Source organism: Hoplias malabaricus, chromosome 1 (assembly GCF_029633855.1).
Source record: "Hoplias malabaricus isolate fHopMal1 chromosome 1, fHopMal1.hap1, whole genome shotgun sequence".
NCBI classification, from domain to species: Eukaryota; Metazoa; Chordata; class Actinopteri; order Characiformes; family Erythrinidae; genus Hoplias; species Hoplias malabaricus.
The window spans coordinates 47838087-47852590 of record NC_089800.1 but is presented as its reverse complement, the minus strand read 5'-3'; the positions used below and the strand labels follow the sequence as shown (position 1 = coordinate 47852590).

General features: G+C 37.5%; 1 protein-coding gene across 3 annotated transcripts in view; it reads right to left on the bottom strand.

Moving 5' to 3' along the window:
• Positions 1 to 14460, bottom strand: part of arrb1 (arrestin, beta 1) — a 31884-nt gene extending 17424 nt beyond the window's left edge. For 2 of the 3 annotated variants that reach the window (XM_066665339.1, XM_066665320.1), the window contains exon 1: positions 13973 to 14460. In XM_066665339.1, coding sequence (XP_066521436.1) covers positions 13973 to 13992 — 20 coding nt within the window. In that variant the 5' untranslated portion in view covers positions 13993 to 14460. The remainder of the gene's footprint in view (positions 1 to 13972) is intronic. The other variant, XM_066665330.1, reaches the window with a different exon arrangement.
• Positions 14461 to 14504: the final 44 nt, after the last annotated feature.

The following is a 14504-nucleotide window of genomic DNA, read 5'->3' as shown; positions in this document are numbered from 1 at the left end:
CTACTACAGAGCTAAGTGGCAGATAATTATGAACCTCTCTCTAAAACAGCAATTGCAGTCTCCAGCTTCTGTAATGTGCCTGAAGACCAGAACTGGCCAATACAAAGAATCTCACTCTCATGTGGAAACAAAATATATATAAAATATATCAATATATATATAATTCATCTTTCTCAATGAGACTAATGACAGAAGGAAAATGATTGATGTGAATTACAGTAGCCACTTACAGTAATTAAAAAAAATATTGTACAAATGTGTCAAACTTTTCTGGTCAATGATTACATTTTAAAATAATCTAACTGCAAATCCTTAATAATGAATATAAAAATATTGATGGAAAAGCCTAGATATATTAAAAATGAAAATAACGATCACATATAATAATAGGATGACAATTAATTGTTGAAAACAATTTTTTATACAAAAACAGCAGCGCAGACTCCAGCTTTAACTGAGAAACATTTCATAATTCATTTACTTCATTTCCAGTGAAAATGTTAGTTTAAATATATATAGAGGGCATTTTTATTCTTAACAACCATGCAAGGTCAGGCTGACCAACAGAACTATTCTTGAGATATTCATTCTCCTGATGTACTCAGAATATTGGAAGCTCCAGAGCCCAGGCCGCGATAACATTGAATGTATTTGTGATTCATCATAAACAGGGACGAATAAATTAAAATTTTAAATTGTATATTTAGTTGTTGGGCTTAAAGTATTGAGCTATTTACTGCCTTTGTTGTTGCTGTTGTTTTATAGTGTGTTCTGTCTTGTATATGAGGACAGTGCTTTGTGTTGTTGTTGTGTATTTCATCATCCAAATGGTTACAACCATGTTTTGGGGTTGGGTGTTGTGATCTCTTTAAATATTTTTTTAGGGAATGCTTATTAATAAAAGAGCATTTCTACCCGAGGGCCAAATTTCCTTTGCCTTGTTCTACATGAATGCCATAGCATTTTTAGTTTTTTCCTTATGCAGAAAAATAAATAATGGGCATTAAATTGGTGAGGAATGAATAACCTCTTCATTATCTATTACTTAGATTTAATAGCACTCCATTCTTGAAATATTAATAATATTTTAAAAATGTTTAGAAGCATTACTGTTTTTTTTCCAAAGTGTTTTAACTTTAATACTTAGGTGTGTGTTTTTCTGGTACCCAAAATGTTTACTGAATTCCTGACCAGATATTACTAAAAGATTTAAATATCCTGCAAAATTAATGACAGCCAACAAATTGATCTGAAAACTGGGGGTAAAACATGCCATGTTCTCAATAATTGTAACTCTCCTTTGATACAGAGTGCACAGATATGGGCTATGTTTTAAAGTTTAATTATGCTGTATAAGCACACTCCTCAGACAGTAGGCTTTTTCTCTGACCTACATTCTGTCTCATTTGAATAAAGCCTTTAGAGTTCCCTCCATTATAAAAGAGGCAGGCATTGCTGTCCTTCTCTGGATATTTCAAAACATAAAAAGACTGAGCAGATACACACAGCAAACCCCACGGCTTTCTCTCTTTCATCCTCCCCTACTTGCATAAGTGGCAACTAGAAAAATACATCTGTTCTAGGATATTTAACCAAAGAACTAAGGGGACAAAAAGCCCTCATAGACAGTAATGAGTGCTGAATTATTTTTAATACAACTTGAGTGACATTGATTAATGTAATATCTCAGAGCATACAAAGGTAAAACCTGATAAGGTGTATAATTGACTGTCAGTTCAGATTAGCATCAGTATCTTTTTTATTCAGGCCTCAGGTTCAGTGCCTTCATTATACTATATATATATATATATATATATATATATATATATATATATATATATATATATATAAACTGTTCTGTTAGACTGGTCTTTATATCTCTTTAGCTGTAACTTGGCTCTGGGCATGGTGGACTTAATAATAATAAATGGAATTTTTAAAGCGCTTTTCAGTAACCTAAAGACGCTGTGTGGCCATTCTATTGGTCAATGCTATTTTATGAAGATTATACAGCAACTGGTGTCAGCAATAGACAGACCTTAAATTATTTACAAATTAAAAGTGGTGACTAAACACTTTTGGACATATGCCGCACGTATCGTCATACATTTTTGAGGTGTACAGAAATAGATTTTCAGATCAAAAGGAACCAGCTATAGAGTTCTTGTACATCAATACTCAGCGGGACAATATCTGCTCTGTGTCCAGGCATTCAGAGTTCGTCAGAGCAAATGCTAGATGGTTCTGGACTGCCCAGTTCAAACTCCCAATTTAAATTCAATTAAGCATGAAAAGACAGTCAGATAATCTATGCAGAAGCCAAGGCTTTCTAAAGCATGAAGGAAAATTACAGAAACGGTAATGTCATTTTGTCACAGTCTCAGAGTGCTTATTATGCACAAGGATTATGTGAGTATATGCTAACTGTTATAACTGTTCATTTACTCTATCATCTTTTGTTCCAGCAGGACATGTGACACTGAACTTGAATGCAAAAGCAAGTTCACTACTTTTAGAGCCAAGTGCACCTTTTAAAATCACTTAGCAAACCAGCTTCAGGGTATATATATAGTGCACTTGTAGATGTGTACGGTTTGGCTGGGGTTGTTATCTTCGTTGCTTTTCCTCTGTCAATTGTCATATTATCATATGTAAGAATATTATCTGTTAGTTTGAAAGCATTTGCAAATAGCTCTAAATCACACTTGTTAATTGCTGATTTCCAAAAGCCTATCATATGATGCGCTAACATGGAGGTGGAACTCAAAAAAAAAAAGGGTTTAATAAAATTCAACCTAAGAGGCACCATATGCTGGAGAAAGCTTTTAAGCCCTTCCGTGCACTCTTTCTCTCTGGGTTTTAATAGCCCAGCAACATACAGTAAGTGACTTTAAAGTGTGTATGAATTTTTAAATGAGTGCATGCAGTAGTAATAATGCACAGGCAATCTGTATGGAGCTGGAAGGCTGATTCAGCTCAATCCACCACCTGTCTCATGAAGAAACTGATGTTTGGCACAAAATTCCTGCAAACATCTCTGAGTTTGATGTCTACATGTATAGAGACACTGAAATAAATTATTGAGAGGTATCACAGTAGCCTATTGCCACTCCCCATAAAATTGTACATTTATTTTTAAAACCTCCTGTGCCCAAAAAAAAAGAGTAATCAAAAAATGTAGATATGTTTGTGTGTGGTTCTGAGGGGCAGGGATGGACAGGTAAAATAATCCACTCTCCACGATGAAGGATGTTCAATCTTTGTCTGCATAAATTGTAGCCCTGATATATTGGCTACAAAAGGATCTTTCCAGTGGAACCTAATACTTGTGTGTAACTTCACAGAAAAGTGACCAAAAAAAGTGACAGGTGATTAAAAGTATCCTTTAAACAGACCAAAACTTAGTTTAGTTGCAGTACATTTATAAAAGAGCTCTTGATCTTTCAGATTTCAGCTGAACTGTATTTTTGTGCACTCCATCACAGGCAAACCTTTCATTTTATAATTCTATCACTCTTTTTGGTGGTTCAAACTGAACAGAAAGAGGAAATAGTATAATAGCATGTAATAGGGAAAATACTCAACACTGCCAGAAGGAAAAGTTCTCCAATTTCTCAAATCTCACTGCAATTTGTGTCAACCGACTTCATTACTCAGCTGTGCCTCTAAGGTTTCCACTTATTGATCTTAAAGTGGGATTGAATTGGGCCTAGGTTTAGGCTGCAGTTTGGCCTAATACACCTAAATTACTCTCATGGTTTGTAGTCTGGACACTGCCTTATATCATATCCCCTGATCTTTGTTTTATTAAAATGCTCTTGATACCTTGTGGCATCAATTATTCATCTTGTTCAGGGTTGTGGTGTATCGGGAGCATACCCGGAATCACCCGGAACATCACAGGAACATACACTGGACAGGGTGCCAGCCCACCACAGGGAACCACACACACAAACACAATCTAAAATTCTGCATAATCTAGCCACTTACCAACATGTATTGTTGGACTATGGGTGGTGCAACAGGTAATTTTGCTGTCACACAGCTCCAGGGTCATAGGGTTGTGGATTCAGTGCCTTCCTCATGTGACTGTGTGAGGTGTTTGGTGTGTTCTCCCTGTGTCTGCATGGGTTTTCTCTGGATGCTTCAGTTTCCTCCCACAGTCCAAAAATACATCATGGAAGGTGGATTGGCTGTTCAAATTTGTTCCTAGTCATGAAGGTATGAGTTAATATTGTATTGTGTGATGCCTTGTGATGAACAGGCACCCTGTCCAGTGTATGTTCCTGTCTTGCACCCAGTGTTTCCATGTAGACACACCTGAACAGGATGAAATGGTTACAGAACGTAGTGAACGTAGAAAATGGACATTTGTATAGCCTTTAACTGCAGAGTGACATACACATGTTCATATATGTAACCACTTGCTAAATAGAAAGAACATTATTTACACGGTTCAATAACCATTTGCTTTCCAGGACTGTGTACATGCAAAAACCTGGGATGAGACACTAGTAAAAGACAACCAATTTGAGTAGTGCCTTGAGACAATTCAACAGCAGACATGTATTTTCCTCCTGTCAGATGCTTTCAGGCCCAATCGATAAATGAATTCAGAGCCCAGACAATACTCCCTTCCACTATACGCATGCCTTAAAGCTAAATATACTCCACCTATGCATTGACAAACACAAACTATCAGCATTCCTTGGACAGACTGGACTAAATTCAGTGTAAATGAAGATGTAATAACCTTATCCCTCTGTTCAGAAAGCTAAAGCCTGCAGGCATTTTCAAACATGCTTTATAGAGCAGAAATAAAGACTGAGAATTGGAGAGCTTTTCCGTGTGAAAATGATACTGGGGAGGTGTATGTGCGTGTACATATTATACACAGTTCCTCTAATGATCAGCTGAGTGCTCTGCTGTCAGAGAGCTTTGTGAGATCTGCCCTGGCACGTGACAAATCTAATGCCCTCATCTTGTCACAGAGGTCAGGGTTCAGTTATTTATATCCAGTTTGTTACTTCACGCAACCAGTTTGTAAGTCCTGTCTGAAGTGCATTTGGCAAGATGACTCCAAATGATATTTCATTGTGTAAATACTGTGTTCAGCTGCAAAATTCAACCCCCTTTGCAAATTAGGTTTATTAGCAATATGTACTTTGCAACCAACTTTCAGCTGGTTGCAATAAACCAAGCAAACAAACAATGTAAATAGCTTAACCCAACTAATAAAACAAGTAGTTTCTCCTAATTCAACACAATTAATGCATACTCAGAATTATTCAATTTCAAATCCATTATAAGAGCACACATTTGCAAATCACACCTTGATGTGCTTAATATCTAGCATACCAAAAACTTGGACTTGCCATTTGTCATTTGGGTGACATTTGTTTGCATATTAAAAAATATGAAAAAAGTTAAGAGAGTTAAGGGATCATTGCTTTGCACAAAAAAGGTACTGCAAAGGTACTGAATGTTCCTACAGATACAGAGGGAAGCAGTTTGCAAGTGCAGTGTTGAATATTTGTTACACAACCTAGACATTGCTGAACTACCGGCTGCCACCAGATTCCTAAGGAGACATATGGTCAAAAACCCTTGAGTGACTGCAAACTTTTGAATCACGATTTGATGGCAGCAGACAGTGAGGTTTCAGTTTGCACAGTAAACTTCATGCCTGAATTATAAGACATAAAAACCTACTGACTCAAATGCACAAGAAAAAACATTTCCAACATACTGAAAACCATATAAATAAGACACGAGTTTTGGGATTCTGTTCTGTGGAGGGATGAAACTAGAACTTTTAAGGCATATAAATCATCGATTATGTCTGGAGGAGGGAGAATGGATAATATGCTGAAAAGTACACCCTGTCTACAGTGAAACATGGCAGTGGCTCAGCAAAGCTCTGGGGCTGCTTTGCTTCCTCATGCACTGGAAACCTGCGGCATGTGGAGGGCAAGATGGATTCTGTCAAATATAGGGAAATTCTAGGAGTAAACATTATGTCTTTTGTGAGTAAGCTGAAGCTTGGATGTCACTGGCTCTTTCAACAAGACAGTGATCCCAAGCATACTTCAAAGTCCACAAAGATTTGGTTTCAGAAGAAATCCTGGAAGATTCTGCAGTGGCTTTCAAAGGCACCTGACTTCAACTGCAGAGAAAATCTTTGGTGGAATTTGAAGAAAGGAATTGAAGCAGGCAAACCCAAGAATATTAGCAAACCGAAAGCCATTGTGCATGAGGAATATGCTGCCAGAGGTACCGCAAGTACTCTGCCAGAAGTTGATTTCTGACTACGCAAGTCAAACAGCAAATAGATGCTCTACTAAATACCAAAGACCAAGGGCGTAGAATTACCATTGACGGAGGTGACGTGTCCCCACCAATAATTTGATCCCCTCCAAAAAAGAAAGAAAGAAGAAAACTAAACCTGTTAACATCTCATTAACCTAGAGGTGCAGAAAAGGATAAATCGTGTTCTCTATTTGAGTCATACCGTCTCGTAACACATATGGCCTGTGTGATTGGCTGTGCCTTTCAATGCTGTCATGTGAGACTCCGTAGCTACGTTTGCTTGTTCGTAGGGCCAACACTGGAAGGAAAACTTTCCAGTCTTATGTGAAACTTCCTGTGCAAGACTGAGGTGCAAGAATGAGGCACATTGGGGTCAAAAGCAAGTGAGGATGGCAGCTAAAAAAGAAGGTGGACATAAGGAGCTATTTTCCAAAGAAATGTATAAGTCACTTAAAGTCAAGTTTGCTAATGAAATGAGTCCATCATAATAACATTAATGGCAATGCTAGGCTTTGGCGCACACCATACAGCAGGCTAAAATCGACTGTAGCTATGAGTAACACTGTCTGGAAATTAACTGCACAACAAAGATTTATAGGTCCCCAGCAATGTCAAGGGCAAATCTACGCCTTTGCTAAAGACACTTGTTATAAAAGGGCTGAACAATTCTAAGACTGCAGAAGTCATTAGAAGTGGTTCTTTTTTTGACTGGTTTATTGCAAGCAGCTGAAAGATTGTAAATTTTGCTAATAAACCTAATTTGGACATCTTGACTTTGATGTTGTGCCTAAATTTCAGCCAGTTTACAACCACTACAGGAACAAAGCCAAATTAAATCAGACAGTTCTGAGTATCACATTTTCGCTTCATGTGAAAGTTCCACCAACTCACTACATTTCCCCCAACCACACAATGCTACCAGACTGGGAGAGTGAAGGCTAGCACATGCCTCTTTCAAGACGTGAGACGTCTGTCATTGTTTCTTTTAAAACTACCACAATTTTATTGGACAGCTCAACAAACCTGGAGGAGAACCATAACCATCCAAACCTTTTATGTCTACTAACAGATGCTCACATTGGCTACAATCGTGCTAAGTGATAGGACAAGAAGTGGGGCCATGCTACCCACTCAGAGAATTGCAGTCGCTTGATCTTCTGGACTTCTTTAAGGGATACCCTAGAAGAACCACTTATGTTTTCTGTGAAGAACCATTTTTTTTGTAGCAGCTTTATGTTTAAGAATGTACAGTACTGAACTCTTAGGCACCTAAGATTATGATAATTATTTAAAATCATTTATATTTTCAATAAGCATGGTGCTCTATAAAATCAGATGAAGTTAAAAATTAATGAAAAAACATAAATACAATAAAGATAAAGGGAATTTGTAAAGAACAAAGTTTGTTTCCACATGTTCTCCTTGATCGTGTGGATTTGTTAAATCCACAGCACGCTTGATTTAACATAATGGAGTATTTATTAACCTCTGTAATAGTAGGTATTGGACTATAACCTCCAATAATACTGAAGAGATATGGAAAGGGTTAAACCAACACATACATGCAGAGAATTTCACTACTTACTGTAATAATATGATTCTTTTTTATTCTGAACTTAAGGTTACTTCTCAGATAAAGAGCTTTTTAAATTCTATTGTCTCAGGAGCCTAAAACATTTCCACATTACTGTAAATCTGAAAATCTTCCAAAGCCTAAAATGTTTAAACAGAAAAAAACAGCAGTAAGAACAGGTTAATGATGAAATATGGCAGACGTGGGTCAGTGACCTGGAGGCTGTGGGTTCAATCCCACTCTGGGTGACTGTCTGTGAGAAGTTTGGTGTGTTCTCCCTGTGTCCGCGTGGGTTTCCTCCGGGTGCGCCGGTTTCCTCCCATGGTACAAAAACACCCGTTGGTAGGTGGATTGGCAACTAAAAAAAATGTGCCCCTAGGTGTGAGTGTGTGTCACCCTGTGAAGGACTGGCGCCCCCCTCCAGGATGTGTTCCTGCCTTGCACCCAGTGATTCCGGGTAGGCTCTGGACCCACCGCAACTCTGAACTGGATTAGCAGTTACAGACAATGAATGAATGAATGAAAAATGGCAGACTTTAATTATGTATGCTAAATTTATGTTTAGTATTCAATTATTTGATGACGTTAATCCAGTAACTTACGGAGATGTGTCTTGTCAGAGTTTTGCAAATATAAATTTGTCTGAGCACGGTTGCAGACACAGATTACTGGAAATTAATGGTCCTGCTCTGTTGTAGAGGAGACAGTTTTCCTAAAGAACTCTCATGGTTTCATTAGAATAATCCACTCTTCTGTAATACCAATGTGCTACTAAAGTGACTCAACTTCAGTCTAAAATGAAAGAATTTAAAAGAAACAACTTCTGCACAAACTTATTGTCAGCAAACAGGTTTCTCTCAATACTGTCACACTACATCCTTTTTAACAATAAACCCAGTAGCAATGTCAGAGTCTGTGTTTTCAGAATGACAATGCTGGTGCTCAACCAGGTCCTACGATGTTGTTAAACATCACATTTTCTCCGTCAGTTTTTGGAATGTTTATTCACTTTTCTTCCTTTAAGTTTTCCTTTCTTTATGTAAGTGGGCTCTATCATATCTAATCTCTTCTGAAAAATCTCCTGAAAAAGACTAATCGAACAGTCATATTGACTGGACGTTAATTAATAGAAGGGAGGTCTCTCACTTTTGCACATTACTAAACAAAAAAATGTATGTGACTAGCTAGTGAATGTTATTTATAGATCTATGTGATATGGTTGGGGTGCTGGGCCATTTTTCCATTCAGTTATATATTATTTATTGTGAAAGCATTTAAATTTTAATTAAATATATATGAAAAAAATAGATATGGAAAAGAAGCAGACAACACAAAGTGGATGTTTTTGCAAGTGGATGTATTTCAGGGGCAGTTTGAGGGAGGGATAACTGGAAGCAGACCAAAGTCTTCACAATGACTGACAGTGCTGTAACAGCTTGTGCAGCCATGTGCATCTGTCACTTCTGTGTGTCCTCTGACCAAAAATTGGTGGAGCACGAAAACTGAAACCTAGAGATACAACATGTAAAGAGGAATTCTGATGTAAGAGCTTTGCTTTTGATAATAAAATGCTTTTTTTTTTCAAGATGCACTTTTTTCCCATCTGGCCTGTATGAATGTACTTTGTTCCTGTTGAGAAATAATAACAGACAAGCTGCTGTAACACATGGTGTTAAAAGCCACTTATCCAATATATGCCATTTAAATTCATTAAAAATATTTCAGTTCTCATTAGGCTTAGTGACAAGGTGAAAATGATTTTATATGATATCATACCAGGATTGTGGGTAAAAAAAAAAAAACAATCAATCAGTCAATCAAATATTAAAAAAATCAAAGATTAAAAGGTGTCCTTTCTAAAATACAATTAGTGCTTTAAACATTTTTCAAAAAAAAAGTCCTTAGACCGAAACAATCAATTTAATTCTACCTTTGTCTACAGAAGAAAAACATTTCTATAACCTGAGTGTCCTGAATGTGTTCCTGCCTTGCACATACTGATTCTAGGGTGGCTCTGGACCCACCGCAAACCTGAATAGGATAAAGCGATTACAGGAAATTGGTGAATGAGTGGGATCATCTGAATATGTTTGCGTTAATATTGAAATGGGTGATTAAAAAAAATCAATCTTGATCTGTTACTATTACCTCTGCAGCTTACAGGGTTTAAATGCCCTATAGCACTGAACCACTGCTCGGAATTAGGCTTAGTCAAAGTATAAGCTATACTTATAAGGATGTTTTTATTACTGTTATATTGTACTGTTTTCACAGAAAGCTGAAATATGCCCAAATTCTCACAGTATTCAGCACTACCTTTTCTTAAATGTATTGTGTTTTGCTTTAGAAGTCAAGCCACTTAAATGAAGAATGTGAAAATGAAAAAAACAATTCCTAACACTCAAACAAGACCTGAAAGTCAAGCAAACTAATCAGATAAACAGCACCTAAAGCTTTTGTTTTTGTCTGAAAAACCATAGATGTTTTTGTCCATCTTTCACTGTTATGGGTCTGAAAGGACGTGTAGCTGTCAAGATATTTTTACTGAGAAAAAGGAAAAATGCAAGTCCTTTACAAATGAACCCTCAACATGTGTGTCAAGAAAAAAAGAAGAGAATTGTCACCACTTGGTTCCCCCAGAGCCTAGACCTCAATATCTTTTCATTTGTTTGTGTTATTGCTTTATAATCTTTTAAGACTTAGAAAAAATCCCTCAGCAGATTTATTTTGTTTTTAACTTGGTGTTAAAAAGCATATTTTGTGTGTGTGTGTGTGTGTGTGTGTGTGCGTGCGTGTGTGTGTTTTGACTGAAAACTAATAAATTAAAAGGTTTTTCTCAGACTTTTGCTCAGTATGTCATAGATCACTTGAGAGATAATCAAAGAAAAGATGCAAATGAAACATAATGGAGAAAATGTATGATTCTTCTTCCTAGCGTTAGGCCCAGTGAACTTTTTTCAAACAGACAGTTAACAGCCAAATGCCTTTCAGATGGAGGGATCCATCACAGGTCACTGGGGGATTCCTCTCCAGCTGTTGCTGATATTTTACAGTGCACAATGCAGCCAGAGCAGAGAGCTGTGGTATTACTGTAAGAGGATAATTGCCTCATTATCCTGCTGAGAGCAAAGATATGGTGGATAGCCTACTTCCTCGTTAGAGAGCTCCAAGTACTTTAGAGCTGTTGTTATCCTACCAGGTAATGTGTGAAATATCAACAACCAAAGCATGACCAGATGAATGAAAAAGCTTGACATCTGCATTCTAAACACAAGGAGTCCTGGCAGATACAGAGTGAAAAGAAAGAGAGAAATCTGGATGGGGAAAAGGGAATAACAGCAGATATCTTGGTTCCTCTCATGGTTTCTTCCTGGTGCTTGGAGGGAGTTTTTCCTTTATCACTTGAGGCTAGACCGTGTAATTCTGTAAAGCTGCTTTGTGAAATAATTTGTAAAATGTGCCCTATCAATGAAACTGAACAGGGGCGGTTTGTTCATTATGGCGATGGGGCGACTCACCACCAAAAGGGAAAGACAGGACTTTTTTTTTCCTTTCACTCTACTACAGTAAAAACCCATGGTTCTATATTAACCAGGCTCTGCCAGGCGGTTTGACCCAGTCCACAGTCCAATCCATGTTTTGTTCTGGACAGTATTGCCTCCTCTAATAATCTCTCATGTTAAGGCTCTTTTTTTTGAGCTGCAGAACCTTCAGTACATTCCCAGTGGGGTCCAGAAGTGCTCACACCAACATACTTTTTGTCATATACAAAGTGAGGCATGTTTCAAATTGCCCCTACTCTATTCCTTACACTGCTCACTTTGTAGTGAATTATACCATGAATAGGGCACTGATTAATTTTGGACACAACCCTGTATGGATACCCAGAGCAGCCAGAGCCATGTAGAGAGAGCAGCTAGTGATCTGGTTAGAGTGACTTCCGTAAACTTCACAATAATGTTTTATTTGGGAACTGCACCAGTGAAAGATCTCTGGTCTCACTTCAAAATATATGTGAGGGCGACTCAGTGGCAATTTATTTATGTATGACGACAGTTGAAAGTTGATTCACTGTAGAGGCAAAGTAACTTTATTAAAAGGAGACTTTTAATGAATTCCTGGACAAAGCTCTGCACAAATTCTTTACAGTATGTAGATAAAGAAAAGGCTTTATGAATCTAGTGGTTACTGGTTGTATTTCTATATGAGGTGACCACAGAAATAAAACTCTTAAATGTTAGATGATGCTGTCAAGTTAGATTTCTGATTAATTGAATAACCAATTGTCTACATGGCTAGCTCTTAATGTGTCCAGGGAACAAGTCACCTTAGCAGTTACAGCAGTTAACCCCAACCCGCTAGTGATCTGGTTAGAGTGACTTCCGTAAACTTCACAATAATGTTTTATTTGGGAACTGCACCAGTGAAAGATCTCTGGTCTCACTTCAAAATATATGTGAGGGCGACTCAGTGGCAATTTATTTATGTATGACCACAGTTGAAAGTTGATTCACTGTAGAGGCAAAGTAACTTTATTAAAAGGAGACTTTTAATGAATTCCTGGACAAAGCTCTGCACAAATTCTTTACAGTATGTAGATAAAGAAAAGGCTTTATGAATCTAGTGGTTACTGGTTGTATTTCTATATGAGGTGACCACAGAAATAAAACTCTTAAATGTTAGATGATGCTGTCAAGTTAGATTTCTGATTAATTGAATAACCAATTGTCTACATGGCTAGCTCTTAATGTGTCCAGGGAACAAGTCACCTTAGCAGTTACAGCAGTTAACCCCAACCCGCCACTGAAACTGAATTAAACTGAGTTGAAGTCTGCCTAATCAGATATTTAGACTTTCCTACATCAGGCTCTCTCTTTGTTATCCTTTATGTAATTTGTACATATGCCAAAAATGCCATCTGCATTTTACATTGCAAGGAAAATTCATGATGAACGGACCAAGAGAATTGGTCCAAAATACAATGTGTAAATTATTTCTATGTCCAAATGAATAATGCTCCACTCTACAAACCCTTCGACATGTAAAGTTCCCAAGAATAATATCTAAAAACACACTATAAATCTAAAAGATTTTAGACAATGTAAATAATAAATACATTTAGCTATTTCAGCATGCACCCATTTGGCACTTTTAAAATCCTCACAGAAAAACAAGAAATGTATTAAGACACAATAGAGCAGTTGCACATAAGCCAAATCTAACAATGCCCAATGTCAAGTGTGGGCTAGAGGGATATAAAGCTACCAGTACTGGATCTGTTACCTAGACACATACAGCACCCTCATCCAGTTTCTCAGAACTGAGTTGGAGTGGACTGAGGTGGAGTGATCCAGAACTAATCATCCATAATCAGTACTTGACGTCACTAGAGCTTTGTGGCTGAATGATATAAAATTCTAGCAATATTGTTCCAGTGCCCAATGTAAAGCCTTCCCAGAACAGTAGCAGCTGTTAGTGCATGAAAGAATATTTCATTTGAGGAAATATTGGATATGCAGATTTCCACCAACTTTTTTTTTGCCCTAGTGTATGTAAAAACATGGAAAACCAAAGGTTCCACATCAGAAATTGATGTAGGTATGATTTAAGGTGAAATATTTTATTGGTGTAGTACCTCCGTGTGAAGGTTCTTTAAACTTTAAAAAGATCACACATCTCATTTACAGAAATGGTTGGTTAGAAAAACCTTTCAGAGAATTCAGAGAACATTTCTGGCACCTTTGGTTTTAAGAGTGTATTTGAAAACTAGAGCATCCCAATATTGATATGAGAATTTAATGCATGTGGAGCTCAGTTTTACCCATTTATTGCTCAACATTTTGCAAGTAGAGTACAGTAGATAGAATGGGGCAAAAGCACCACACTGGTAATGAACGGACAATGATTATTTTTACTGCAGTGCAAACATTTAACTAATTTCTTGCTGAACACCATAATAAATAAATAAATAAATAAATAACCATCATCAATATACGATGAGAGATAATGAAGACAGGAGTGATGTAACACTTTCACCCATTCAGACACTTCCACGCCATTTTTCAAAAGAAAATGAATAAAACTGCTCACCTTGTTCCTTTATCACCCATGATGTAGATCCTCTGCTGTCAACTTGTAGAAAAAAAAAGCTGGAGTGAAAGAATGAGAGAGAGAGAGAGAGAGAGAGAAACAGATCAATTAGAGAGGGTGAGAATGAAGAGAGATAAACTGACTGATGAACACAGGTTTCGTGCAGCTCTGTCATGTAACGGTCTTCTTGCCGTTTGAACGCTGTCCAGTGATTACAGAAGCATCTTTTCTCTCTGTCAAAATAGCCCCCTCCTCAAAAATGAAGCCCAAGCAGATGATTCCCCCTTTCTCTCTCTCCGTCTGTGTCCCACTCCACCGCTATTCGAACTACAGCATTCCTCACATTGATTCTCTACAGGGAAAAACAAGGCTGCATCACAAATCCTGAGGCTGCGAGGATCCTGCGAGCGAGGAACACTGTGAGGAAGTGCTGCTGTTGCCGCCTTTCACTACATCTCCATCTCCCACCCACTCTCTCTCTCTCTCTTTCGCCCTTCCGCTCTCTCCCTGTCACATGTACTCTCTCTCTCTC